Source organism: Podarcis liolepis (genome assembly GCF_965112155.1).
Source record: "Podarcis liolepis genome assembly, chromosome: 3".
NCBI lineage: Eukaryota > Metazoa > Chordata > Lepidosauria > Squamata > Lacertidae > Podarcis > Podarcis liolepis.
The window spans coordinates 85,664,021-85,689,371 of NC_139557.1; the positions used below are offsets into that span (position 1 = coordinate 85,664,021).

General features: G+C 48.1%; 2 protein-coding genes and 1 long non-coding RNA gene across 13 annotated transcripts in view; 2 read left to right on the top strand and 1 right to left on the bottom strand.

The window, feature by feature from the left end:
• The window catches only part of TMEM63B (transmembrane protein 63B), an 80,910-nt gene extending 74,975 nt beyond the window's left edge, over positions 1-5,935 (top strand). For 5 of the 8 annotated variants that reach the window (XM_083497134.1, XM_083497130.1, XM_083497137.1 and 2 more), the window contains 3 exons: positions 301-416; positions 1,166-1,249; positions 2,861-5,935. In XM_083497134.1, the coding sequence (XP_083353260.1) occupies positions 301-416; positions 1,166-1,249; positions 2,861-3,028 (368 nt within the window). In that variant the 3' untranslated portion in view covers positions 3,029-5,935. The remainder of the gene's footprint in view (positions 1-300; positions 417-1,165; positions 1,250-2,860) is intronic. The other 3 variants (XM_083497132.1, XM_083497136.1, XM_083497133.1) reach the window with 1 other exon arrangement.
• LOC310704118 overlaps positions 1-25,351 on the bottom strand; it is a 429,938-nt gene that overhangs the window by 288,865 nt on the left and 115,722 nt on the right. The window lies entirely within an intron of this gene.
• Positions 13,290-25,351, top strand: part of CAPN11 (calpain 11) — a 32,924-nt gene continuing 20,862 nt past the window's right edge. The window contains exons 1-4 of one of the 4 annotated variants that reach the window (XM_083497142.1): positions 13,319-13,582; positions 21,281-21,437; positions 23,342-23,385; positions 24,428-24,508. The gene's annotated coding sequence lies outside the window, so the exon portion shown is untranslated. Of the gene's footprint in view, positions 13,583-21,280; positions 21,438-23,341; positions 23,386-24,427; positions 24,509-25,351 lie in introns of all 4 variants that reach the window. The other 3 variants (XM_083497140.1, XM_083497139.1, XM_083497141.1) reach the window with 3 other exon arrangements.

Below are 25,351 nucleotides of genomic sequence, written 5' to 3' on the forward strand. Positions count from 1 at the left end.
AACAGATGATAAAGATGAAAGGATCTTCTTTTCCATCTTGGTTGCACACACACACAACACAAACACACCACTATTGCTGTTCAAAATGGTGACTGTTGGGTGAGTGTGGAGGGGATAGAATGCCTAGCTGAAGGTGGCCATGCTTCAGCAGAGAAGTGGCTTCCCCTGTTCTTTAGGTCAGCAGCTATAATGAGAGAGGGCCAAGGCCTAAAGTAAAGCCCCTGGAGCAAAGAGCAAAGGCAGAGAAAAGAGAAGGTATATACCTGGCAACCTTGACAGAGGTTATTTTGCATTCCTCAGGGTTCCTGGCTCTGACGTCCATGTTCACCTTTGTGGTTCTCGTCATTACCATCGTGATCTGCTTGTGTCATGTCTGCTTTGGACACTTCAAATACCTCAGTGCTCACAATTACAAGGTAATTGTAGTGGAAGGGTGTTTTCAGGGCAACTGAAAGGGTTGTGTGGTGGCTTCCCCTAAGAACTGCTTCACGTGTTTCCCTAGAGAGATTTGGGAAGGGGGCAGAATCCCAGGCACACCTGTGTTCTTAGTCCGTCTGTTGAAGAGATAGGGAAAGCCCTGTGTACATGCAATTGGAGAAGCTTCCTGCAAGAAAGATGAAAAAAGACCACCTCCTAATCCCTTGGTTTTTGTCTTGGTCTTCCTGCCATCGCTGCATGTCTCAGCCGCTTTAGGAGCTATGTGGGGGCTGGACCAATTCCGTGGTCCCTCCCCACAGGAGGGGAGGAAAGCCCTGGCAGGGGAAACCAGTCCATCTCGCGGTTCTTCCATTTTCAGGAGCCACGTGAGAAGAAACTGTGAAGAAGTAGCTTCCATAGTGATGCAGCTACATGGAACTTGGCCCTTCAAAGTTTTATTGCTGTGGAGGCTCAGAGCTTCCTTCTGCTCCTCTTCTACTTGCAGAGCACCTGAAGCCCAGCTCTTGCACATAGCCATCAACGTTTCCCTTTTTTAAGGGAAATCTCCTTATTCTGAATAGGATTCCTCGCAAGAAAAGGGGAAAGTTGGCAGCTATGCTCCTGCAGTGATTACCACCACCGGCACCATTCTGGTTGCATCATGTTCCCGCAGGGCAGGCAGGTCCAGAACTGGCAAGCTGCTGCCTTTGCTGTTTGGTTTCCTGCCATGCATGCTTCTGTCTTCCAGATCGACCACACAGAGGTGGATGCTGTAGATGGGAGGGAGAACGGACGGCCCGCTGCCAGCCACCCGCCAGCTCCAAAATCAGCTGTGAGTCTCCGGCTCCTCCGCTTGCCTTCTGCAACATCGGATATTCTGTGCCCTCTTATGTCTGAGTATGGGGAGGAGGAGGAGGAGCAGGAGGAGGAGGAGGAGGAGGAGGGAGAGGCCTTTGCAGATTTCCTATCAGGCCCCCACCTTTTTGGCTGTACACGAGCAGCATCCACGGAGCATGGGCAGAAAACAGGCCTCTCTGTTACTGGCCCTTTCTGAGATGATGGACCGGCAACCTCACTCTGCCCCTCCCCCGGTGCTGTTTGTTCACTTTCTGCCTCTGTCTCTCAGCTTGGACAGTGAAGCCAGACTGGTCAGTGCCCCTTTCTCTTCTGCTTTCTGGCTCCTAACGCATCAGCATGCTCTGTGAGCGCTGCAGAAAGAGCTGCGGCTGTCATTTCCCAACGCAAGTTAGTTTTGAGTGGGACGGGAATCTTTAATTCATTCAAGGCTTTGTGAGTCACCCCTTTCCCTGCACCCCAAGTTGCCCGAGGTCCAAATTGTCTGCAGACAAGCACTGTGGAGATGATGTCAAAGGCTGCAGTCACACCATAGAGAGCACAAAAGAGCAGCTCCAGAGCCAAATCCTAAGTATTAGCTTAATTGGGGGCAGGGAGGAAACACACACTGAAAACAAGTGGATTGGTTACCCTAAAAATATAGAAAATAGAGAGAGCCTGTATTATCATCATCCTCATCCTCATCCATTTAACACAGCATTTTAGTTGTGCCAAAATTATTTCCAATCTTTCACTCCAGTCCAGAGTCCCATGTGTGCTTTGGTGCACGTACGGAGCTTCTGCATGAGCCAGTTTCTCCTTTTGCTGTACATTGGAGGAAGACAGTCCACTTGCCCATCCTCACCTTGTGTGTGTGTGTGTGTGGAGCTGCACCGTACATTGAAGTGAATGGTGCTTTACTGGTACACCTGAGCTCTCCTTCCTGTGAATTGGGATGTTCGCCTCTTTTTGCCCTCAAAATGTATCCAGTGAGAGAGGTCACAATTCACCTTTTTCACACACGAGGAGCTAAAGCTAAGCTATCTTGCTGAGACAGACCTATCTGTTGCAGATCTGAATTGCAGCCACAGTGTTACCACGAGGGGTTACTTCTATTCCTAGGGACGAAATGCCCCTTGCAATGGGTGGTTTCTGAATAAGGCCTCAGTAGCTCCCTTCAGGCTTGCTAAAGGAGGACAGAATCCTTGATGCTAAGGCTCAGGGCAAGGAAACATCAGGCCCAGGCTGTGGAGGATCCTCAGTGTGGGTTTTTGAGGCTTCAGGGCTGTGTTTCTTCTACTGGATGTCTCAAGATCCTGATGAAATTAGGGCTGAGTGTTACACCTCAGAAATACTGCCGTACTATTCGAGCCTAAGCTCTGGAGTCACACAGCCCTTTCCCCCCCTCCTTCTCCCACCCTCATTTTGCTGTCAAACAGCTATTCCACACAATACAAGTCTGTGCCAGCATGACTGCTCTTGGGCTCCCGACTGCATGGCACTTACCCATCATGCTCTGCTGCCTGAGTCCCCACAGAGAGAGGAAGAGGGTGGGGGGCTAACTGGCCCATTGTTTTATTCTTCTCTTCTTTTTATACCGGCTCTGCAGCAGAAGTACATTGCCCAAGTGCTGCAAGATTCTTCACCTGAGGGCGACGTGGCAGAGTCTGAAGAACAGGGGTCCCAGGACGAGGAGCTCATCAACCCCAACGGCATAAACGATACAGATTTCCAGTCGTGCGAGGACAGCCTGATAGAAAACGAGATCCATCATTAAGGGCGCTGGAATGCAAGAGGGGGCAGGGGGACTCCTGTGAGCTGACGAGGCTGCTGGGCACCGGTTGTATATGTGTGCGTGAGAGGGAGTGAAAAGCTGTGTATGTGTGAGAGAGGGAGCGAGACCAAGGAAGCGGAAGAGAAGGCAGCACGAGACGAGACAGGTGGCATCCATTGCTCCTTCCTACCTACCTGGCTGCTGCATTATTGCTCCTTCCAAGATGGGGAGAGAGAACCTGTCCCCTTGCTCTCTCTGTATTCTTTTCTCTCTCTCTCTCTCTCTCTCTCTCTCTCTCTCTCTCTCTCTCCATCCTTTAGTATGGGAGGTGGATTTCTCTTACAAGCTGCCTACCCTGAACTCCATCTGAAACACCCTACAAACCCAAGATGGAGCAGAGGAAATGGCCTGCCTCTTTGCTCCATTGTGGCCAGGATGGGGAGCAAAAGGAAGGTGCAGCAGAAACCAGGCGAAAGATTCTCCTCCTCCCAGGGAGCCTGTCCTCCCCCATTCCCTGCTCCCCTGTCTAGAATCACGAACACTAATAATGTATTAGGTCTGAAAGCGAACTGAGCTTTAATCAAGGCACTGAGTTTCCAAACGAAGAGTCGAGTGGCTTTGAACCTGGCTGGGATCAGGGATTCCAGCCAAGCGGAGCTGTTTTGTTGTTTTTTTAAAAAAAATCTGTGTGTAAATCGCCCTCCATGCCTGTGCATCAGTAAGCATTTCATCTCTGGTGCCCGAGGCATGACCCTATGACGACTGCGGTCTCGGCCAGCCCTTTCCACTGTGTCTCTCCAGGGAAGGCTGCCAGAGTGTGGTCTCAGAGCCAGAGGGATGCATGCAGGAAAGGGCCCCTGCTACCAGGAACGTTCCTCGATGAAAGCCGCAACTGGAGAGTGCCACCCAGCAGCAGAGGCTGCCCCCGGGCAGCTGCTTGGGGCAAACGCAGTTCCAGTGGCAAGAGAGCCCCCTTGCAGGGCAAGGGGAGCGCAGGGGGATTGGCAAGGAAGATTGTCCCAGGCAGGCTGGCAGTACTTTCCTTCTCTTCCCTCCCTGTTCACAACTCAAACAATGATGGTAGTCCATGTTAAGTGAGACCCAGGGGTCTTGAAGCAGAGGTGCCATGACTTGGGCTCTGCAGCATTTTTTTTGCACTTTTGTTTTATCTTCAAAACTGACTAAAACCCAAGCCGCCCTCTTGCCCGATCTAATTTTTAGGGAGGCAGAGGAGGGAAAGACGGGTTGGTTTCCTGAAGACTGCTAGAGGGGGCAAGACCACAGGATCCCGGGTGCCCATGAGGCTTCTGAGCTGGTCCAGCTGTGCCCCAGGTCCTTGCTTTTGAAGCCTCTTGTGCATTTTTAGTAACTGGCAGCTTGGCTCCTGTTTGATCAGGCTCCCTCACCCACAGCCCCGCTGCCTTGCATGTGACTCCAAGGAACTGCCTTATGACTCAAGGTGTCGCTGCCTCCTGAGCTTTCCTTTTCAAAGGGTTGCAAAAGAACCTTCCATCCCACCCATTGCAGCATTTGCACAGAAGGTTGGGGTTGCCCAACTCATAGGGCTCTTTTGTTTTTGTTTTGTGCTTCTGTAAGATTGGCATGAGCCAAAGGGTGGCACGGAATCCATTTCTGTGAGCACTTCGAAATCTGTTCGGAAAGGTATTTCCAGCCTTCGAGGCAATGGGCAAATAGAAGGGATACAGGTGGAGCCAGGAATGGCCTTTGGGGTTGTTTTGGGCGATGTGGGGAAGCAACGAATCCCCTTTCACTCTTGGCGAGTCTTGCCTTCAGCTGGGGACACTGGGCCTCTTGTCTAGGTTGAGTTGGTTCTTATTCTTGAGCTGAGTATCTGCACCGGATCCATTTCCCAAAACACCAAAACAAAAACCCACACCCAAAGAGAAAGAAGGCTATTTAGCTGTCTTAAATTTTCCATTCCCTTCGTCTCCCCAACACTGTCCCTCCCCTGCCGTAAGCAGTACTTGAGGGATGCTGCCAGTGTTACACAGAAGCAGAGACCAAGAGACCAACCCTCCCTTCGAAGAGGAAGTGGGTGCAATTCGCTGTCTTTGTTCTTCCAGCCAGGGACCTGAAGCGTTTTCAAAGATGGGACTAAATGTCTCGATCGCTTTTAACACTGGGCAGGGCTGTGGGGTGGGGGGGCTGATCCACCTCCATGGGGGAAAGCAAGAGAGCTGAAGCGCAGGAACACAAGATGCCGTCACGATTGTGCAAAGTCACGGACAGTCACGAGTGCAGCCGAGAGAAGCCCTTTGCTTCCCGCTTCTTGACTTAGGAACCCCAGAAAACGGGGAGAAGGAGCTGGACTTTGTACTCCCTTCTGGGAGGAGACACATGAGTTTGAGGAGGAGCCCAGTTCACCCTAGGGAGCTGGGCCATAGCTTGGGGGGGGAGTGTCCAGGAGTTGGGGGGAGGGGGGAGGAGTCTGTGTTCAAAGTGACCCTTATTCCTCCCCCACCATGATCATCGCCGCCACCACACTGCTGCTGGAATGCATGTGGGTTTTATTTTAATTGTTTAAGGATGTTTTTCTTGGATACTGTCTAGAAATAGTATGTGTTCCATGCCAGGGTTTCCTGTCCACACCTGTACTGGTCCCTTGGCACCATATTCCTAAGCCCAGCCACCACTGCCCTATCTGCATCGGCCCCACAACCTCAACCTGGGATGACTGGGATGGCCCTGGGATCTCCCTGTACATACAGCTGCAGCGCAGGGCTGGCCTATGCTGGTGATGGATGGATGTGTTGGGTGCGGACCACTGGTGCCCCCCCTTGCAGGGAGCTGTGTTCTAACTGGCACTGTGTCTGTGTAGAGATGTGTATAATACCCTGTATATATTTGTGTAAAAAAAAGGAGAAGAAAAAAAAACAGGAACTTATCATATTTCTAGTCTCTGTGTCTGTGCATTTGGGGAGTGGTGTAACGGGGACGGGGAGTGTGGGGGGGGGAGAGAGACCAGCCTGCTGCTTGGGGGGAAATGAATGCTAGCAGATAATATCAGAATTCGAGGTGTGTTTACATTCCCATTTACAGTGGCTGGTGATTATCTTTTTCCACAAAGTCGTCAAGAATAGCATCATCTGGATGGAAGAGAAGTTATGTGTAATTATTTAAGTGGGGGTCACTGTAGATCTTCAGGAAGCAAAACGGGACATTGATAAGGCTACCTGAATGCTGTTAAGTTATAATTAGCCCTGTGAAGTGAAGCAGGTTGAGAAGAAATCTGCCCCAAATTTGGGGAGGGGAGACATCATAGAAACATGGGAAGCTACCTTATAACAAGTCAAGTCAGAATTTTCTACAACAGTAGTGGGGAACCTGCAGCCCATAGGACTACTTAAGTCCACCAGGCCTTGCCACTTGACTTGTGCTGTGGTTTGGTCCAAATCATGCCCACGTTTCTATCTCCTGATGACATCATGACAGCTAAACCTTGGGGCCCAAGTGAAAAGGAAGAACCAGAAACATGCTCTGCTTTGCAGAGGAAGACATTTCCTTGGCAGCCTCAACTTGACTTCAAGTCATGGTTGCTGCTACAAAACTGGAGGGTGCTCCCAATTCTTCCATTTCCATTTGATCCCAAGGTTTACTGCTGGAAACAGGTCCATGGGTGCAGCAGAAGGGTTGCTATGCCAAATAAACACTTCTCATTCCTTCTCTGGGCATCTGTCTACTGCAGCCCTAATGAGAGAACATACATCCACCATTTAATTTAAAGAATAGAGCAGGCACCTTGCATCCAGAGGAGTTTATCTGCCACAGTGTTGATGAGCTTGACCAGGACTTCCCGGGGTGTGGAAATCTTTTGTGCCCATCTCCATATCTCAGCCTGTCAGTCAGTCACTTGGTGCTACAAACTACTGTAGAGTGCTCTGTGCGGTGCAACCCTTGAGGTTGGTTCGGAAGCTGCAGCAGAATTCTACTGCTGGGATGGCTGCTACTATCCAAGGTCTATTAGTTTAGAAAGCCCTAAAGAATATAAAGCCCTTAACAACTTGGGACCAGTGTACCAACAAGATCGCCTTGCCCACTGGACTGCTTCAATCGGCGGAACGGGCACCACGTAACACCCACATTTGTAGGAACCTGATTGTTTAATGTGGCAGCAACTCCACTTTGGAACTCCCTGCCTATTGAGGTCAAGCAGCGGCCTTCACTACTCTTTCTGGCAGCTGCTAAAAGCATTCCTGTTTAGGCAAGCCCACTCAGATGTTTAGAAAGTCAAGGTAATTTTAAATCTGTTTTTAGTATTTTAGCTTTTGTATGTTTTTAAGTGTGGCTGAATTTTTGTTTTGTTTTGTTTTATCGTTTTGTAAACCGCTTTGAGTTTTTTGTTTTGTTTTAGCAATGAAGCCACGATAAAAAGAGTAAAGCAAATCGCGAAAGGATTTCGCTTATAAAATTACCCACTGAAACAGCAATGTATTTTATCTATCGAGGGAGCCATATCTATACCCGCCTCTCTTGGCGCATCCCGGACTAAGTAATGCCCGGGATGCGCCAACAGAGGGAGCTCGCAAGTTTCGAAAAACTGATTCGTTTTGCCAAGAGCCGAAGCTCCAGTCCCGTTTGCCCACCGAGATCCCGCAGCCTGGGCGGGGCGGCGGCTTTTTAGGGGCCCAACCAGAAGCTGGTTACGGGCCAATCGAGTAAAACTTGCGGAGTAACTGCAGCTCTTGCAGCGCACGCTGAGTCATGGCGGGGGGGGGGGGCGGCAAGCGGCAAATTCTACAATTAAAGGCGCTGGGTCTCCAGCTCGCCGACAAGCCAAGCCTCTCTTGCCCGCCCCAAACTGAGCACGGAAGCTCTCCAAACCGAGCCGGAGGGGCGAGTGATCTTTTCGAGGGTTCATCTCATTGGCGAGGAAAAGGCACTTTGCACATGCCTCGCTCAGAGCCGGTGCCACGTTACTCCAAGCATCTCAGCCCTCACCAGTGCGGGAAACTAGTTCCGGGGCTAAGCCCGAGATGCAACGAAACCCTGAGTGGCAGCTGCTTCCCCGCCCCGTCGGTCTGGGTGTGGCGGCGGCGCGGCCAGCATAGCTGAGGCCTGACTCAGAGAGCGGGGCTGCGGCTCCAGAAAGACGCAGTGGATACGGGCGCTTGACTAGGAGGGGGAGGCGGGCTCTTAGACGCCGAAGTTTGTTGCTTCCGGGCTTATTACCTCATGGTTTGCCTTCACATGCCCCCCAAAACACACACACACCCGTCTGAAATGCGGACTAACCGAAGTGCAATCTCTGTGCTCTCTGTATAAACTGCTGGCTGTGCCCATCATTGATAATGCAACACAATGCACACACGCAATTGTAATTGTTTCTGAAAAGATACTTAAGTTGGTTAGAGCTTTGTTGCTTTGCCACATATATACCCTCAAAGGGAGTTAGTGAAGAGATACTTCTATGTAACTCTTGACTTGCCACTTTATGAACAAGATTCTCAATTTCCTGCAAGTTGCACAGAATGTAGTACAGTAATGTATTCTGGAAGTATGTACTTGATTCTGACCGAACTAGCATTGGTTGACAGAAATGAAATACAGTGGTACCTCGGGTTAAGTACTTAATTCATTCCGGAGGTCTGTACTTAACCTGAAACTTTTCTTAACCTGAAGCACCACTTTAGCTAATGGGGCCTCCCGCTGCCGCCGCGCTGCCGGAGCACGGTTTCTGTTACCATCCTGAAGCAAAGTTCTTAACCTGAAGCACTATTTCTGGGTTAGCGGAGTCTGTAACCTGAAGCGTATGTAACCCGAAGCGTGTATAAATTGAGGTACCACTGTATTTATCTAGCCCAGTTTTGTCAACCCAGCTCCTCAGGGTTTCAGGTGGGGGCCTCTCCCAGTTCTGCCTGGAAATGCCAATGTATGTTCTCTAACCACCAACCCACAACCCTTCCCCTGATGTCCTCCTCACCAGCCCTCTGAGCACACCATTCCCCTTTCCTTTCAAGTGTGGCAGGAGGAGGGGGTTGCATTAGACTTGGCTTACATATACTCAAGCCACACCTGTGGCTTTTCCATGTGGAGCTCCTCCACATGCCAGTGCCAACATGAATGGATGCATGCATGAAGCAAGCTTTAGCATTGTTACCACCCATCAAGCACAGACACAGTAGACAACTGTTATTAATTACCCCATGCTTCCACCAAGCAGTTTGGGGCCCCCCATTTTATCCTTGAAATAAGCCAGTGAGGTAGGTGCCGCCTTTTTCAACCTGTGGATCCCCAGATGTTGTTGAACTACAACTCCCATCACCCCTAGCTAGCAAGGCCAGAGCTCAGGGGTGATGGGAGTTGTAGTCCAACAACATCTGGGGACCCACAGGTTGAGAGCAGCTGGAGGGATGCCGACAGGTGGCCCATGGTCACCCAGAAAGCTTCAAGCAGGAGGGATTTGAATCTACGTCTCCTCAGTTTTAGACCGACACTAAACAACATGGCTCTACTTTATGATATTTTAGTAACAAACTTGGGTGCTGAGTGTATGTAACCAAAACAGGGCTACCTCTGAAAAGAAGGAAGTACAGGTGCAATAGAATAATAGAGTTGGAAGGTACCCTGAGAGTCACCTGGTCCAATCCCCTGCAATGCAGGAATCTCAACATGCAGCCCCCCATCCAGTTGGAACCATCCCAGGCCCTGCTTACCTTTGCAAATGTGCTAGAAGTTTTATTGCTGTGCCCCTAGAAGCTGTCTGTTGTCCCATCTAACTCAGTGTGGTCTTTGTTGATTGGCAGCAGTTCTCCAGGGTTTCAGACAGCATTCTCTGCTAGTCCTACCTGGAGATGCCTGGAATTGAACCTTGGAACTTCTACATCGAAAGCAAATTCTCCACTGCTAAGCCACGGTCCTTCCACACAGTCAGCATGCTCAGAAGAACCTCAGTGTTTGCAGAATTTTTCTAAAAAAGAGGGGGAAAGTCAAAAGCCCCTTGTGCTTTATTGTCAGTGTTTACATTGCATGTTATGTTGTTGGCACTTGGTGGTAATATCAGTGGCTATATCTGCTTAGTTGAAAGAAATCACGGAGTGCAAATTGTTAGATGCAATGCAGCACATAGTAAGTCACACCTAGCCAAAACTAGAAGCGTAGCATGTAAGCAAAAAATGGATGACCAGAGAGGAAAAAATTGCCCTACCCTGCAGGATAAACATACCTCTGAGAAGCCACCTGCCTCTCTCTCCTTTCCAGTTGCTACCTGCTCCTGTTACCTTGTCATCTCTATTGTGCTTGTTACCAGGCACCGTGCATTGATCTGCTCAAAGACGACATGGAAAACAAATAAAATGGAAGATTCAGGTGAGCTTAAACAAATAGGGGAGGGAGAGTTCCCAAGCCACTCTCACCCAGCCACATTTCTCGGTGTTGCCTTCCCCAGCTCACGGAGCAGGACCCTGCCTGGACATTCCTCTTGGGCATGATTTAGTACCACAGGCCAGCACAGCATCCCTCTGTTCACACCCAGCCAGACATGCTGCCAGTGATTTTTTACAGTCCAATAAAGACATGTATGCATCCAAACAGTGTAATGAATACTGGCTGGGTATGCACACACAACTGCAATAACATATACATTGTAAATCCAGCTGGGATGACAACAGTGAAAAGACAAGGGACATAAATGTTGTGCCTTATTCCATTTTAAAGACATGCACTGAGATTGCAGTCCCTTGCACATTGCCTGGGAGGACTAGGTCCCACTGCATATTTGCCAAGATCCCTTCTAAGTAAGCATGCAGAAGATTGGCAGCATGACTATCTACAGATAAATTGTCATTTTAAAGCACATTGTTCCTCTCTCTGTGGCACTCCCATTGCTCAACCATTACCCCAGCTCTCATAGGGTCTCAGTTGTGTTCAGATGGACTAAAGGGCTTCAAGGCTATGTACACATGTGGGGTTTGAAATGCACAGGGCTCTTTTTTTGCAGAGTTTTTGTATGTAAGTGCTTTGCAGTTGTACATACACAATAACATTGCCTAAATCGGGAGTTACTATCCATGCTGTCTGTACATACAAGTGGATGAAGAAGAAGAGAAGAGTTTGGATTTGATATTATCACTACCCAAAGGAGTCTCAAAGCGGCTAACATTCTCCTTTCCCTTCCTCCCCCACAACAAACACTCTGTGAGGTGAGTCAGGCTGAGAGACTTCAGAGAAGTGTGACTAGCCCAAGGTCACTCAGCAGCTGCATGTGGAGGAGCGGAGACGCGAACCAGGTTCACCAGATTACGAGTCTACCTCTCTTAACCACTACACCACACTGGCTTTCACTGGATGAGTTTACGAAGCAAAGTGCATCAATCTTTTAGTCTGTGCTCTACTTAGTTAGTCTATCCACCCACCATAAGCACTGGAAGACCAAGTAACACACCTGTGAACGTGCAGTTCTTCAATCAGTGTATCATGAGGTGACCTAAGAAAACACTCTCTGTGTACATGGCAGCAGTGCTTGAGAAGTGCACTCCCGGCACAAAATGGATTAAACCCGTTCCTTTAGCTCAAGTAGAACCCCCCCCCCCAAAAAAAATGTGCCTGTATTCATCACTGTATGTACATTATCACACAATGTGTACATGCCCAAGGAAAAACCTCTCAGGCTTGAATGGAGGTCAAACTTTTAGAAGAAAGGCCTGGTTATTAGGGTAGCAGCAGACACAAGTCTTAAATCAGAGGATGTAAAGATTAATAAGAACACTCATTCATATTTCAAGACAGGAGAAATTCTCAGCAACGTTGAAATGCCCGTTCTTGGTTACATTCAAGATCAAAGGGTGGGCAGTGCATTTTAAGAGTATTTTAACCTCATAGAAATGTTTCTTTATTTCTTTGATAAAATGTATACAGCGCTTGGTTGTGGGGGGAAAACTCAAAACAGTTGTCAACAAATTCCAAACATCATCCTCATCCTCATCATTTATGGAGTGCCATCAATGTGCAGTATTTAAGGACAGGCCCCTTGCCCTAAGGAGCTTACAAGACAAGCATTGACACAGGGGAAGCAGGGAGCTCAGGAGGGAAAGGGGGGAATTAAAGGCGGAAGTAAACAAGGAAAGAATGTGCAGTTGGTTCAGTTAATACATGCCTGGGTTTGGTTACAAGGTTATTTATTAATATTGCTGCTGCTGCTGCTGCTGCTGCTGCTGGGGGTCATTTTGCACACACTTAAACTGATTGCCACAGACTCTTTGCACTCCATTGCCATTTAAGTTCAGTCTTTACATTCCCGCCACTGCTTCCATCGCTGTGTACCTAACCACTCTATGCATCTGATGAAGTGGAGCCTAGTTCACCAAAGTAAATGTGTTATCATTTTTGGTTGCTGTTTTTGCTGCAACACAGACAAAGCTAACCACACAGGAATAATAATGAATTATTATCAGCATCACCACTTGTATGCTGCCTTTCAAGGTAAAGCCTCTGGAGGCGGCTCACAACATACAGAAGCCATAAAACTCATCAGAATCTGACATAAACCTATGCTAACCAAACACGAACACATCCAAATATATTATCCTGGCAGCAGTCTGAAACAGCACAATAAATTACATATGAATCCTAGTCACTAAAAATAAGATATGGAAAACACCCACTTCCTTATTTTTCAGCAGAGATTTGTGCTGTTAGCCTGCCGATACAAACTGTTCAATATGATAGAACCAGTGACTTGGGACGGGATAGGAGGGCAGTGGGAAGGACAGGAACTTATGAGGATGGGATCTGAGATACAAGAGGAGCGATGCCCCCTTTCCTGAATTTGCACCCTACGGGTGTGAGGCGCCCAAGGTCAATATCACACAACTTCAGGCTCCCCCAAATCTCTACCACCAACCGATGATGATGATCTTTGGGGGACCCGTGCATAGAGGCCCCTCGCGTATAATTGTCCTGTCCCGCTCCTTGGGCCAAAGATAGCCCGAGAATGGTGGCAGGCTAACTCTTGCACTTTTCCAGGGCAGGTTTACGATGCCTTGCACCGGCCGGCCGGGGTGGGGCGGGGGTCAGCTACGCCGTTTGCCCGGGGCAATCAAAGATCGGCTTTGCTTTGGCCCCTTCGAGGGGTTTTTGTTCCGCACATGACGAACGCCTGGGAGTTCCCCCCAATGCAGAAGGAAGCGGGAAGGGACCCCGAGCCGGATTTGTGCGGCGCCTTTAACTCCTCCGCCCTTGCCCCGCCCGCCCAGGCTCAATCTGAGCCTCCTCCGCCGCCGCATGCACATCCTGCCAGGCCAAACCCCACCTTCCCCGCGCGGAGCCTGGAGGGCGGCAGCCGAGCTCCGACCGTGCCTGGCCGATGAGCAAGTAGCAGGGCGTGGGGAGGTGCCCGCCTGCCCGAGGAGGGAGCGGACCAGAAGCGGAACTCCGGCCTGGCAGAAGTACCGTAAGTGGCTGTGGGCGCTGGAGATTTCCTGCAATCCGATTAGGAGTTGCTAATTCCAGCCCCTCCCGCTGCTGGCAGCAGGGCCTCGGGACCCCCCCCCCCCCGGCGCCGGCGCCAGTCCTGCCCCGAACTTTCCGGCACCAGGCCAGGTAAGCGACTGGCCGGGGGGAGAATTTGGCGCCTCCGTTACTTGCAAGAACTTGGAGGAAGCCAGGGAGATCTTAGTTGCTTTTTAGTCCAGGGAGAAGAGTGGTTTTTTTGGGGGGTGCTCCTTTTCTGTCCTTAGTTAAGGAAGAATGTCTAGGGGAGCAGCGACCTTCTCTTAAATGCTGCCTCGGATACCCGATCTCTCTCAAATCTCCGATCCAGCATTTTATACCTTGTATGTATGGCTGGAAGCAGATCTGGGTGGGCGCCAACTTATGTGTAACGCTCTGCACGGCCTGGGCTGGGCCAAGCCAGAAGGAACAAGCAGGATCAGCCTGGGACTCTGGAAGGAGAAGGCGCATTTCTTTGAGGATCTCTTTAAAGCCAGCCAGCCCACTGGCTAAACTCCCTGGGGATGCCCTCCCTACACCCCTTGCGCTTCTTCAGCAAGCTTGTGCAGTGAAATGCCGGGTCTAGAGAGAATGATCAAACGCTGCTTATCTCCTATCTGATTTTTCTCCCGGTGTACCTTCTTTTTGGGGAATGAAGCCAAGCAACGGGAGGTGGCATGGGAAGAGCATCCTTGTCTGCACCGACATATTACTGAGCAGTTGGGAGAATGAGCCTGTGCTTTGTAGCACAAAGCAGAATTATTAGCATTCTGGGCTTTGTAGCTGGGTTCCTATTCAGGACAGGGTCATAGCAGGGATAGTCAATGTTGTGCCTCCCATATGTTGTTGGACTGCAGTTCCTAAAACCCCATACCAGTGCCCATGTTGGTTGGGGCTGATGGGAGTTGGGAGTCCAACATGATCTGGAAGTAGGGCTGACTCAAGGTATTTTGGCTTCTAAGGCAAGCCAGAAAATGGCACCCCACTCCCTACCAGGGAAGAAGGGGTGTGTGAAGATCTACATCAGGAGCAAGGGGAGGAGTAAATATCTACATTGGGACCTGCTGCTCCTGTGGATTTGCCACCCAAGGCAGCTGCTTCACCTTGCCTCATGAGTGGACTGGCCCTGTCTGGAAAATAACATGTCAAGATGCCTCCTTGTTAGTTCCTTGCTGTTTTTAATTGATGTTGTCTGTGCACTTCAGGAGGTGAAGCACTGCTGAGGTCTCTCTGGGACCCCTCTCTAGATTGCACAGAAGAGCACCCACGTTTTTCATCTGTACTGATGATAAAAACATAAGAAGAACTCTGCTGGATTATCCCAAAGGCCCATCTGGTCCACCATCCCGTTCTCACAGTGGCCAACCAGATGCCTGTGGGAAGCCCCTAAACTAGTATTTGAAGCACTAAACTAGTATTTGGAGACCTAAAGTTTAATGAAGTTAATAGCTCTTGCTTTGTTTACTTATTTCTACAAGCAGAGAGCCTTTCACTTCTAAAGCCAACCACTAGCCTCTAATCTGGCCAGTTTAAAATGTCCTAATAGCTACTGTTGATTTATGTCATAGTTATGTCCTATATAAACAACTAAATACGTGCTTGAAGTATCAGTGGAAAAATCTCACTCTACTCCTTGGGCTGTGCATCTAGGCATCCAAAACTGGCCACTTTTTATGGACTTGGAGGCAGTGGTTGATGACTAATAGTTTCTCTTTGGTAGATAGAGCCCAAGGCCAGGGTCCTCCACTGTTGTGTAGAAGCACACACAGGATGGCCATGCTAAATTGTAGTCTGTTTTTTCTTACAGTCAATACGGATTCCCAGTATCTGTTGGGTTTCCAATGAGTTGTGCTGCTGACTCCTTCAGCCTGACCCAGCTAAACTAGCGTCTTCCTGCCCTACTTCTCAGGGCTGGAGTATAGGACTACAGTTCCCAACAGACCCAAACATGTTAGGAGTTGCAGTCCAAGAACATCTACATGTAGCTGCTGCATTCTACTGTGTTCCTCATGGATGCTTTTGTTCTCATGCTGAGTGTTCTTTTTATTATTATTCACTTTTGTGGCTCTGGAACATGAAGTATTTTGGGATGGCTGGATGCAGCTCATGGCTGCTCTTTGTGCTCTGCTGGATTTATTGTGGCAATCTGTAGTTTTTCCTTTTCACATATCTAGGAGGAATAAACACGGGGCTTACTTGCACTGATAGGGTACTTCCATAACATTAAAATGGAAGCCGCTGTGGATTTTCCTCCTGCAATGTAAGCCAGGCTTCCTCCTGACTTGCCAGTGTAAATGACAGTCATACACACTAGTTCATTCAGTAGCCACTTTTCGCTCTTTACCATGTTTTGACTAGGCTGTCACGTTTTGATTTTTTAATTGTCATTCATCAAAAGTTTTGTTTCCCCCTGAATTTGTTTAATGATTTAAAAGGTTTGCAAAATACACTTTGGGAATTTGGAGGATAGAGGGGAACTGGGGAAGCCATCTTATGCTGAGTCAAACCATTGATCCGTCTAGTTCAGAATTGTCTACACTGACGTGCAGCACTTTTCCAGGATTTCATAACAAGGATATTCCCAGTCCTACTAGGGATGCTCGGGATTGTACCTGGGACCACCTGTTGATGCTCTGCCACTGAACCGTGGTTTGTTGTGTCATGGACACCAGCCAAGCAGTGCTGTGCAGTCTGCTGCTGCTGCAAAAGCGTTGAAATTGATTTTTCTGATCTTGGCACTGGAGAGAAAAATGACTTTAATATAATGGACGGAGTGTACTTGCAAAACAATCTGCTGCTGAAATGTTATGTCTGTATACACCCCTGAAGTGTTGGGGTGGAGGGAAAACCTTATGTCAATGGTAGCTTTGATCAAGACCAGTCCTGTTTTGATTTGGCTGCAGTTATGGAGTCTTGCTTTAAAGTGAAGCAATGCACTCCAAGGAGCACTGGGTGGGTGCTTCATACCACCGCCTTATTCCAGAGGTAGGCAATGTGGTGCCTTCTTCCAGAGGTTGTCCAGAGTTACTGGACAACAACTCCCATCACCCCTGACCATTGACCATGCTGACTAGGGCCAACAGGAGTTGGATTCCCAACAGCACCTGAAGGCACCACGTTGCCTATCTCTGTCACTAGAAGATCTAATGAAATCCAATGAATCTATATTATTTGCCAAGGAAGCACAAGCACCCAAACTAAATTGTGCAAATTATCTAACAGTCAGTATATGTTTATTGTTCTAGCCAAAAGCTATGACAAACCTGCAGCATCAGTACCAGTGAAACAATACAGAGCATACGTCCATAATACGAGCCAGCACCCATGATGTAAGAGAGAGGTTGCCAGAGACAACAAACTTAAATCCAGCTTGATTTCAAATCAAACATTTGAATCACCACAACAATTTATAGTGATTTTATCTAACTTCCTGGTTTTTTGGTTTTTTTATTTGTAGCCAGTGCATAGAGGGCCACTCTGTGTTTTACAAAGCTATTTTTGTTGCTCAAGGGAACCGGACCATTTCTGCCAGGGTGTACCTGCTTGCTTGTGTTCAGGGGTGCTAACTTGAATAAAATATGGGGGGGCAGGTAAGTCCCGCCCCGCATAATCAATCACATGACACAGCAGACGAACACCATTTGAATGGCAGTGCCCATCAACTGCGGGGGGGGGGACCTCAGCCCCCTCAAATATTTTATTGGGGGGGGGGTTGAAGCCCCCTTGGCCTCTAGGAGTTGGCGCCTATGCTTGTGTTTATGAAAATTAATAATATCTGCATATATTTCCAAATATATTGTTCTTCCAGCATTCAGGTTTCCGATCTACTGGACCTTTCTCCTTCTATTGATTGGGGGGGGGGCTGAGAGTTGGGCTGACTAAAACAGGCATAGGCAAACTCGGCCCTCTATATGTTTTGGGACTACAACTCCCATCATCCCTAGCTAACAGGAACAGTAGTCAGGGATGATAGGAATTGTAGTTCCAAAACATCTGGAAGGCCGAGTTTGCCTATGCCTGGACTAAAAGCATGGTGGTAAATGGAACCTGACTGGACACCATCAGCACATTCCTGCTTTCCTCTGCAATTGTGAGGGCTTTTTAAAGAACAAGTGCTGTATTGTATGAGCTAGCTGATATCTACCACGTGTACTAAATCTGTATTGTCCATGTTATCCCCAGTTCTGTGGGGTCAGTGGCGTAGCATGGGTTGTCAGCACCCGGGGCAAGGCAAGTAATTTGCGCCCCCTAACCCATGGATTTGCACCCCCTACCCGTGGATTTGCGCCCCCTAACCCTAACCCCCAGATGTTGCACCCGGTGCGGCCGGCCCCCCCTGCACCCCCACACTACGCCACTGTGTGGGGTGCTAGCAATCGGGACTGAGCCACTGGAATGGACTGCTTAACTATTGCTTTCTCTCTTCCCCTTATAGGATGCTCTGATGGCATTGTGACTGCCTTCTCCTTTGAGTGGTTCTGTGTAGAAGCCCTTGGCCAGGGTGTTCGTGCTGCAAAGGAGCTGGGAAAGCAGGAAGCAAAGTGCTTCTTGCACTGCAGCAGGCGCCTGGTATTAATCCCGGAGGGTGGCAGGGAGCCAAGACCTTCCCAAATACAGCAGAATGGTGTAGTGACTGAAGAGCTGGAGGCCATCACTCTGCCTGAAAAAGTGCATTGTATTCTAGCGGTCAGTTGCTATGTCTTTAGTGCTAGATAATCTGGGAGCTGCCTGCTAACATAGCTGAAATAACTTGCAGATCACTGGATATAGCTTACAGCTGTTGATGTTTCTGTCTCAGTTTTTTAGGTGTAAGGACAGGCGGCATTTCTCTTGGGGAGGAGTGGGAGGCAGGCAGCTTCTGCATCTGCTTGGGCTGCTCTGTGTCACAGCTCCACACTCCCATCATTTTCTCCATGGCCATCTCTAGCTCATGCACAAGATTTTGCTAAATGCCAGCTCATGCAACCCAGCAAGTCCTCCAAGGGCTAAGAACTGTTTCTTGGACTGTACCACTTAGGCTGCAGGTGTCAGTCCTCCCTGCAGATATTAAAGGATGTAAGAAAGGAAGCTGTGCTGAGTGGCAGGCAGTGTTTCACCTTGAGGAACATCTTGAATATCCTTCCCTCCCTGGATTGACTCTAGACAGATTCTGCTTCCGATGAAGGTCCCTGTGTTTGGACTTGAATGTCATAAAGAGGCCCGCAGCTCAGAAATCTGCAGCGCAATACAACCCTTCTCACAGATCAGAGTCCTTGTAGCTGGTCATTTTGGTCTGGCACAAGGGGAGAGGTAGAAAGCAAGGAACTCGGGACTTGACCCTGCTGCCAGTGCTGCAGAGGAACGCTGCCTCTGGGAAACTGCGCAGAACTCTTTCTGCACTGGGAATTCAGAAGTACCATTTTTAGTATGCATGTACAGCAGCAGGAAATTGAAGTAGCAGGAAATGTTTTCTTTCTGCAAAATCAAATGATTGTGCCAGCTATGTGAAACCCATTTCAAAGCTGCATGGTCGAGAGAGTGTGCTGAAAGGCTGAAGGGAGCGGCAGGGAGAAGAGGGTATCCCTTTCCATTCTGCAAATGTTTAGAAGCTGATTAAGCACTGGCTGATCTGATTGGCAGAGTGCCTGGTTTGGGGGAATATGGGAGACTGGGAAAGTGACTGAATTAAACAATCCAAAATAGTAGCTGTATGCTAGGACTTCAGAAAAGCAGGAAGGCCTTTTCTGGTTATAGTCTATAGACTATAGCACTTGATCTCTTGTGAGCAGTGGGGGGAAGTGTGAGTTTGGGTTGTTTTTTACAGAGGATGGGGGTTTGTTTGTGGGGCCACTTTAAACCTTCTTAATCGGAACTCTGATTGTCCACACAAGGCAGTATTTTGGAAACTTGGGGACTTAAAGGAAAAACATAGAATCGGCTGTTTGTTTAGTAAAACTGGGCATCGAATGATGGGTTGGATTTGGGATCCTGCCCTTGTGGGTGCCTGCCCCTTGGTCTCTAACCCCTATCCAGACAATGCCTTGGGAATGAGTCCAGTGAGTGTGTACAAGATGCACGAAGGAGGAGAGAGGTGGCCCTAAAGCAGGCATAGGCAAACTCAGCCCTCCAGATGTTTTGGGACTACAACTCCCATCACCCCTGACCACTGGTCCTGTTAGCTGGGGATGATGGGAGTTGTAGTCCCAAAACATCTGGAGGGCTGAGTTTGCCTATGCCTGCCCTAAAGCATCTCCTGTCATCTTCTGCCTCCTTGCACTGACTTAAGAAGCAAACATACGCTGAAAGACACATCGCATCCAAGGGGAAAAGCCATAGCTCAATGGCGGAGTGCACACTTTGTGTGCAAAAGGTCCCAGCATCAATGCCCAGCATCTACAGGCAGAGCTAGGAAAGGCACAGTCACTGCCAGTCATTGCTGGATGAACTAAGGATGTGATTTGTTATAAAAGCAGCTTCCTGTGATCCACATTGCTTCTTCCTATGGTTTTCCTGGATGTGGGGCAAAAGACCAGCACACAGGTCTGCCAAGTTCACCCCTAGTGGCTGTACCACTTGTAAAACCCCATGGCACCTGCCAGTGTAGCCAAAGCCAGGCATCATTTGTGGTAATGGCAATAGGCAGCAGGCTGACATTTTGTTAGGTTACTCATACTTCCATGAGAAAATGATGAAAGACACATTCTCATAATACAGGAATTGATAGTGGAAAATGTAAAACACGAGAAGTTACATATATGGGTCTCTTACCTTACCACCATGTTTGCAGACAAACTTTTTGTTGGTGAAACACTCGTGCCTTACAGCAATAATAGCTACTGAGTTGTGCTCTGGGAACCAACAGAAGCTAACTGTGCTAATGTGCAATTAAAATGTGCTACCTGCATCTATAAATACTGCCAGCAATTGGTTGCTGATATGATACCAGTGTTTCTAAGTACTGGCAGCAATATAACTGGGAGAGGCTCTATAAGGAAGGTGAGCAGCTGTTTCAGCAGTCTGCCATTATAGCACCTGAAAAGTCTTATTTGTCATAAAGTCAAAACAATTTTCACTATCAGTACAGAATTTGACCCGCAAGAGGGAGAAATCTGACCAAATGGCAAGCAGCTCGTGAGGAATGGCTGTGTTATAACTGTTTAAACCTAGCATTCGTTATTTCTTTTAACTTCGTGAGATGTTGAAGTTTGTTTAAAGATTGGATAAATATTCCAGAACTATTTTTGTATAACTTTGCATTAGAGTTCATCCTGGAGAAATATCCTCCCTATTTAGCCATTCTGATACTGTACTAACAGCTGCATAATATATTCTTAAATTACGACAGTTTACTCCTCCTCTGCTTATGTACAGTTGAGGTTTTTCTGTCTTTCTACAGAAATGACATTTTTGCCTACCCAAAGAATGGCATTTATTTATGAAGCTTTATTATTTATGTTTCACCTGTTTAACAGAATATTGACCTAGAGACTAACAATAAACAAAAGATAAATCAAAATATAAATGAAGACATATTGAAAGTGCACATACCTAATAAATAAACAGCAGAAAAAAGACAGCAGTAATATATGCAAGCACTCAGATAAAAGCAGCCAACTGATAGACTGAAATACAACTAAAAAGAAAAGGTTTTTGACTCCCAGACGAATGCCAAGAGTGGGGACTCCAGTGACTGAGTGTGGCCATGAAAAAGCTCATTTTTTGTCTACATATTATGTCAAAAATTCAACACTATTGTGGAAATAAATTATGGATCCCATTTTAAAGGAATCATTCAACTAAAAGGGGTGCAATTTGTGTCTTGCTGGCCAGATTGACCCTTCCCTAGCAGAACAGTTTCCCAACAGAAAAATGGCTGCAGTCTATGACAATGTGCATTTGTAGGAGGGAGAAAGGGAGCTGCACTACATCTATGTGTGGCAAGTGTTTTCATGTGCTGCAACATGCTACAAGTGCACTATACACAAGGGTAAGTGTTAGTGCATGGCGGCTAAGTCATAAGTGAGCACAATATATGAGACAGAAGGCGTTTTCCTGCTTGTGTGGCAGTGAGCCAAGGCCAGGTGTCGTAACTTAATGCTTCCAAGCTTTTTAATGCGTGAGTGAATTTGTATGCACCTTAACTCTTCTCTTAAACAAAGAGGTGGGTGCTTTTTGTTCTGTTTTTGTTCCTTCACACTTAACAAGTATACAGGGCTGGAGTTAGTCTACTTTGACTTGCACTGCTGCATAATGTGACTCTCCCTTCTCCCCCACCCTTTCCAAGCCACGACTTTTTGTCAGCTAATAGCACTGGGTTTCCCTCCTACATATTGTTCTCAAATAGTTTCCTGTGTGCTGGCTGTTGCAGTTGCTTAAGATAACTTCAGCCATCCCTTCTGATAGGGGGCTGCCCACAGGGCCATGAAATGACAGGGAGGGGGCCTGGCTCTGTCACAGGATTGTTCCAGGATCCTTTCCTGAATTTTCAGTTTTAAAAGTGTCTGCCTGCTCCTTTCACTTTAGATTGTGGTTTCTGTAAAGTTTACAGAAATGTAAAGGGGAAACATGCAGCGTTCTATCCAAAAGAGCTCAATAAGAAGAAAGCTTGCATTTTCAGTGTTATGACCCACAAATGCAGCCTGGTAGCGTAACAACAAGCATGTGGCGCTTGATTTTAATAAAACCAAAACAGAACACAAATGTATTATTACAATTATTTCATAAATTAAAGGTTTCATCCTATACTTATGCCCGCTGAGGGGACCTGGGAAGTGGCTTAAGTACCGTATTTTTCGCCCTATAGGACGCACTTTTTCCCCTCCAAAAATGAAGGGGAAATCTGGGTGCGTCTTATGGGGCGAATGCAGGCTTTTGCTGAAGCTTGGAGAGTGAGAGGGGTCAGTGCGCACCGACCCCTCTCGCTCTCCAGGCTTCAGGAACACATCCGCAGCCTAGGCAGCCCTACGGGAGGTCCGGCAGGGATGTCTAGGCTGCGGATAGCAGCCTGCTGCCCAGCGGGCGGGGCGCCCTGAAGCAGAGCGCCCCCGCGCCGGGCAGACATCCGCAGCGTGGGGAGCCTTGCAGGAGTTCCCCGCAGGGCTCCCCATGCTGCGGATAGCAGCCTGCCGCCCGGCGGGCAAGGCGCCCTGAAGCAGAGCACCCCCCGCGCCAGGCAGACATCCGCAGCGTGGGGAGCCTTGCAGGAGTTCCCCGCAGGGCTCCCCATGCTGCGGATAGCAGCCTGCCGCCCCGCAAGGGGGGGGCGCCCTGATGCAGAGCGCCCCTCGCGTGGGGCAGACATCGGCCAGCCCCACAAGCTCGGGGGACAGCAGGGAGGCGCAGCGCCGCCATCCCGCTGTTCCTCGACCTGGTTCTGTTTCCCTGACCTGCTTTTGGGGGGAAAATAAAGGGATTTCCCCCCCTTTATTTCCCCCCCAAAAAACTAGGTGCGTCCTATGGGACGGAGCGTCCTATGGGACGAAAAATACGGTACCATATTGGGAGGTGATCCAGTCACAAGCTTCCCATCTCATGTGCCTCAGTTCTTCTATGTGCCAGACCTTGGTCCTGTGGCTGAGGCCAGCATTAGGGACACCCTGTATCTGAGGGACACACACATCCATGTCATAATTGTCCAAGTGTGCTTTCTGTTAGCAGACTGACTTCTTTAGAATAATGAAACCACAGATCAGGAAACGGTTGCTATGATGAATATGAATGTGCCTGGTGATTCCGTTTCACTCCGCCCTGCCCAGTGAGTCAGAGAAAGAGCGAGAGAATGACTGTTCTGGTCTGCATGGAAATATGCATACCTTGTGGGGTGAGAAGTTGTGTGAACTTGTTTTTTGTGACTTTTACCCTGATGTAAACTAGTTTTCTCTCTCATGATAGCTGCCATCAAGTCCCAAAAGTATGCTAGAGGCAGTTAAACCTTGGTAAGATACTTGCTGACATCGAATATATTGCCCCAAAGCATAGTTCTGAGGTAAATTTGACTTTTGTCTTTCAAAACAAGCAGCCTAGAGGGGTATGTAGAATGCTTGAACTCAGCTGGGAGTAACTCTGTGACAAACATTGTTTTTGAGTGTGGAAAGTTCTGGTTTGTGAAGGGTGGATTTGTTTGTTTTCCCATATAGGAAACTATGTACATCGAGGATCTATTTAACTATGTGAATGGAAGGCAGAGCTGCTGATGGATTCCTGTAGCATGTAGATGTACAGATATATGTGCATACAGTGAAATGGGCACATCTTCATGTGGGTTGCAAAATACTGTAATTTCCACACAGGCAGTAGTGAATCTCTACCATTTACACAGGGACCCTGTGGCCCTCCCAATGATCTTGTACTCCAGCTCCAATCATACCTGACAATTGGTTATGCTGGCTGAGGCTGATGGATCTTTTTGCATTAGAAGAAAAAGCGTTTTAAAAAAATACATTGTCCCAGAATGCTAGCTGAATAATGATGACAGCATCACCTGGAAAAAATACAGCAACTATGCCACTATCAATGATAATGCTCCCAGTTGCTGGACATTGCAAGGGGGAGAGCGCTGTTACACACAGGTCCTGCTTGTTAGCTTTGCATAGCTGTTTCTCACCACAAGAACACAATGCTGGGGTGGATGGGCCACTGGCCTGATCCAGCAGGACTCTACAGTGAACTGCCCTGAGACCTCCGGGTATAGGGCAGTATATTAATAATAATAATAATAATACGTTAAGTGCAATGTTTCTCAAACTTGGGTCCTCTGCTGTTGTTGGACTACAATTCCCATTGTCCCTAGCAAGCCAGGACCAGTAGTCAGCAATGATGGGAGTTGTAGTCCAACAACAGCTGGGGACCCAAGTTTGAGAAACACTGGTTAAGTGGGATTTTGTCACTCGAGTATCTATTACATTTTCTTTCTTTCTTTCTTTCTTTCTTTCTTTCTTTCTTTCTTTCTTTCTTTCTTTCTTTCTTTCTTTCTCCTAGGGTGTCTTAATCTTCTAAAGTCTGCCAAAAAAACCTCCCCAAACTGAAACATAACCCAGGAAATTTGGAAGTCAGGATGATGTAAATATTTTCATGCATATACAAACACATCTGTTTTGCATGGTATTTCACTAACACCTGGTTACCAAAGAGTGCTTGCATTTCTCGGTAGTCTTTTCAGGCTTCTGAGTTAGATGTCTGAGTGTGGGGTAACTGGTGGCACTCTTCCCAAAACGCTCATCCTGTCAAATGAGCTCTATTTGCTTCTTTGGTTTTCTTATTCCTGCCAGAGCTGGGGCTTCTGGGATTTCTTTTCGCTGGGTCTGCAGGCATTATTGTCTCTGGCCTACAGCTGTGCACAGCTGGAAGCCATCTTCTTCTGGGCTGCCCAGAATGTCCTAACCTGATCTGTGCTCAGCAAAGGGTGTCCCCCAGGCTGTGGTGAGATCCATTTGCTGTGTTGCATGGCCTGCAAGCCAGTGTGGTGCATTTGTCTTCGCATGTGTGGAGGAGCCCAGGTGCAAATCACAACTTGGCCTCCAAGCTGACAGAAGGCATGAAAGTGGATGACCTATTTCTTGGGTTGTTGTGAAGGAATATTGAGAGGACTCTTTCTGTGTGTGATCCTGAGCTCCTTGTTTAAACAGTGGGGTATATAAATGGCTGGGAGTATCTTTGACAAATACACCCAACTACATAGTTCAACCAACGGACAAATATTGTTCACAAGAGCATGAAGGCTTATTCAGTCAATGCATTGCCACCTGTAGTCTGGAAGAATATCTCCGATTTGGTGATTTGCCCTCCCCAGTATGCAGAACAAAATGGAGAATCCCCCCCCAGAAGACAGTACAGTGGTGCCCCGCAAGACGAATGCCTCGCAAGACGGAAAACTCGCTAGACGAAAGAGTTTTCCATTTTGGA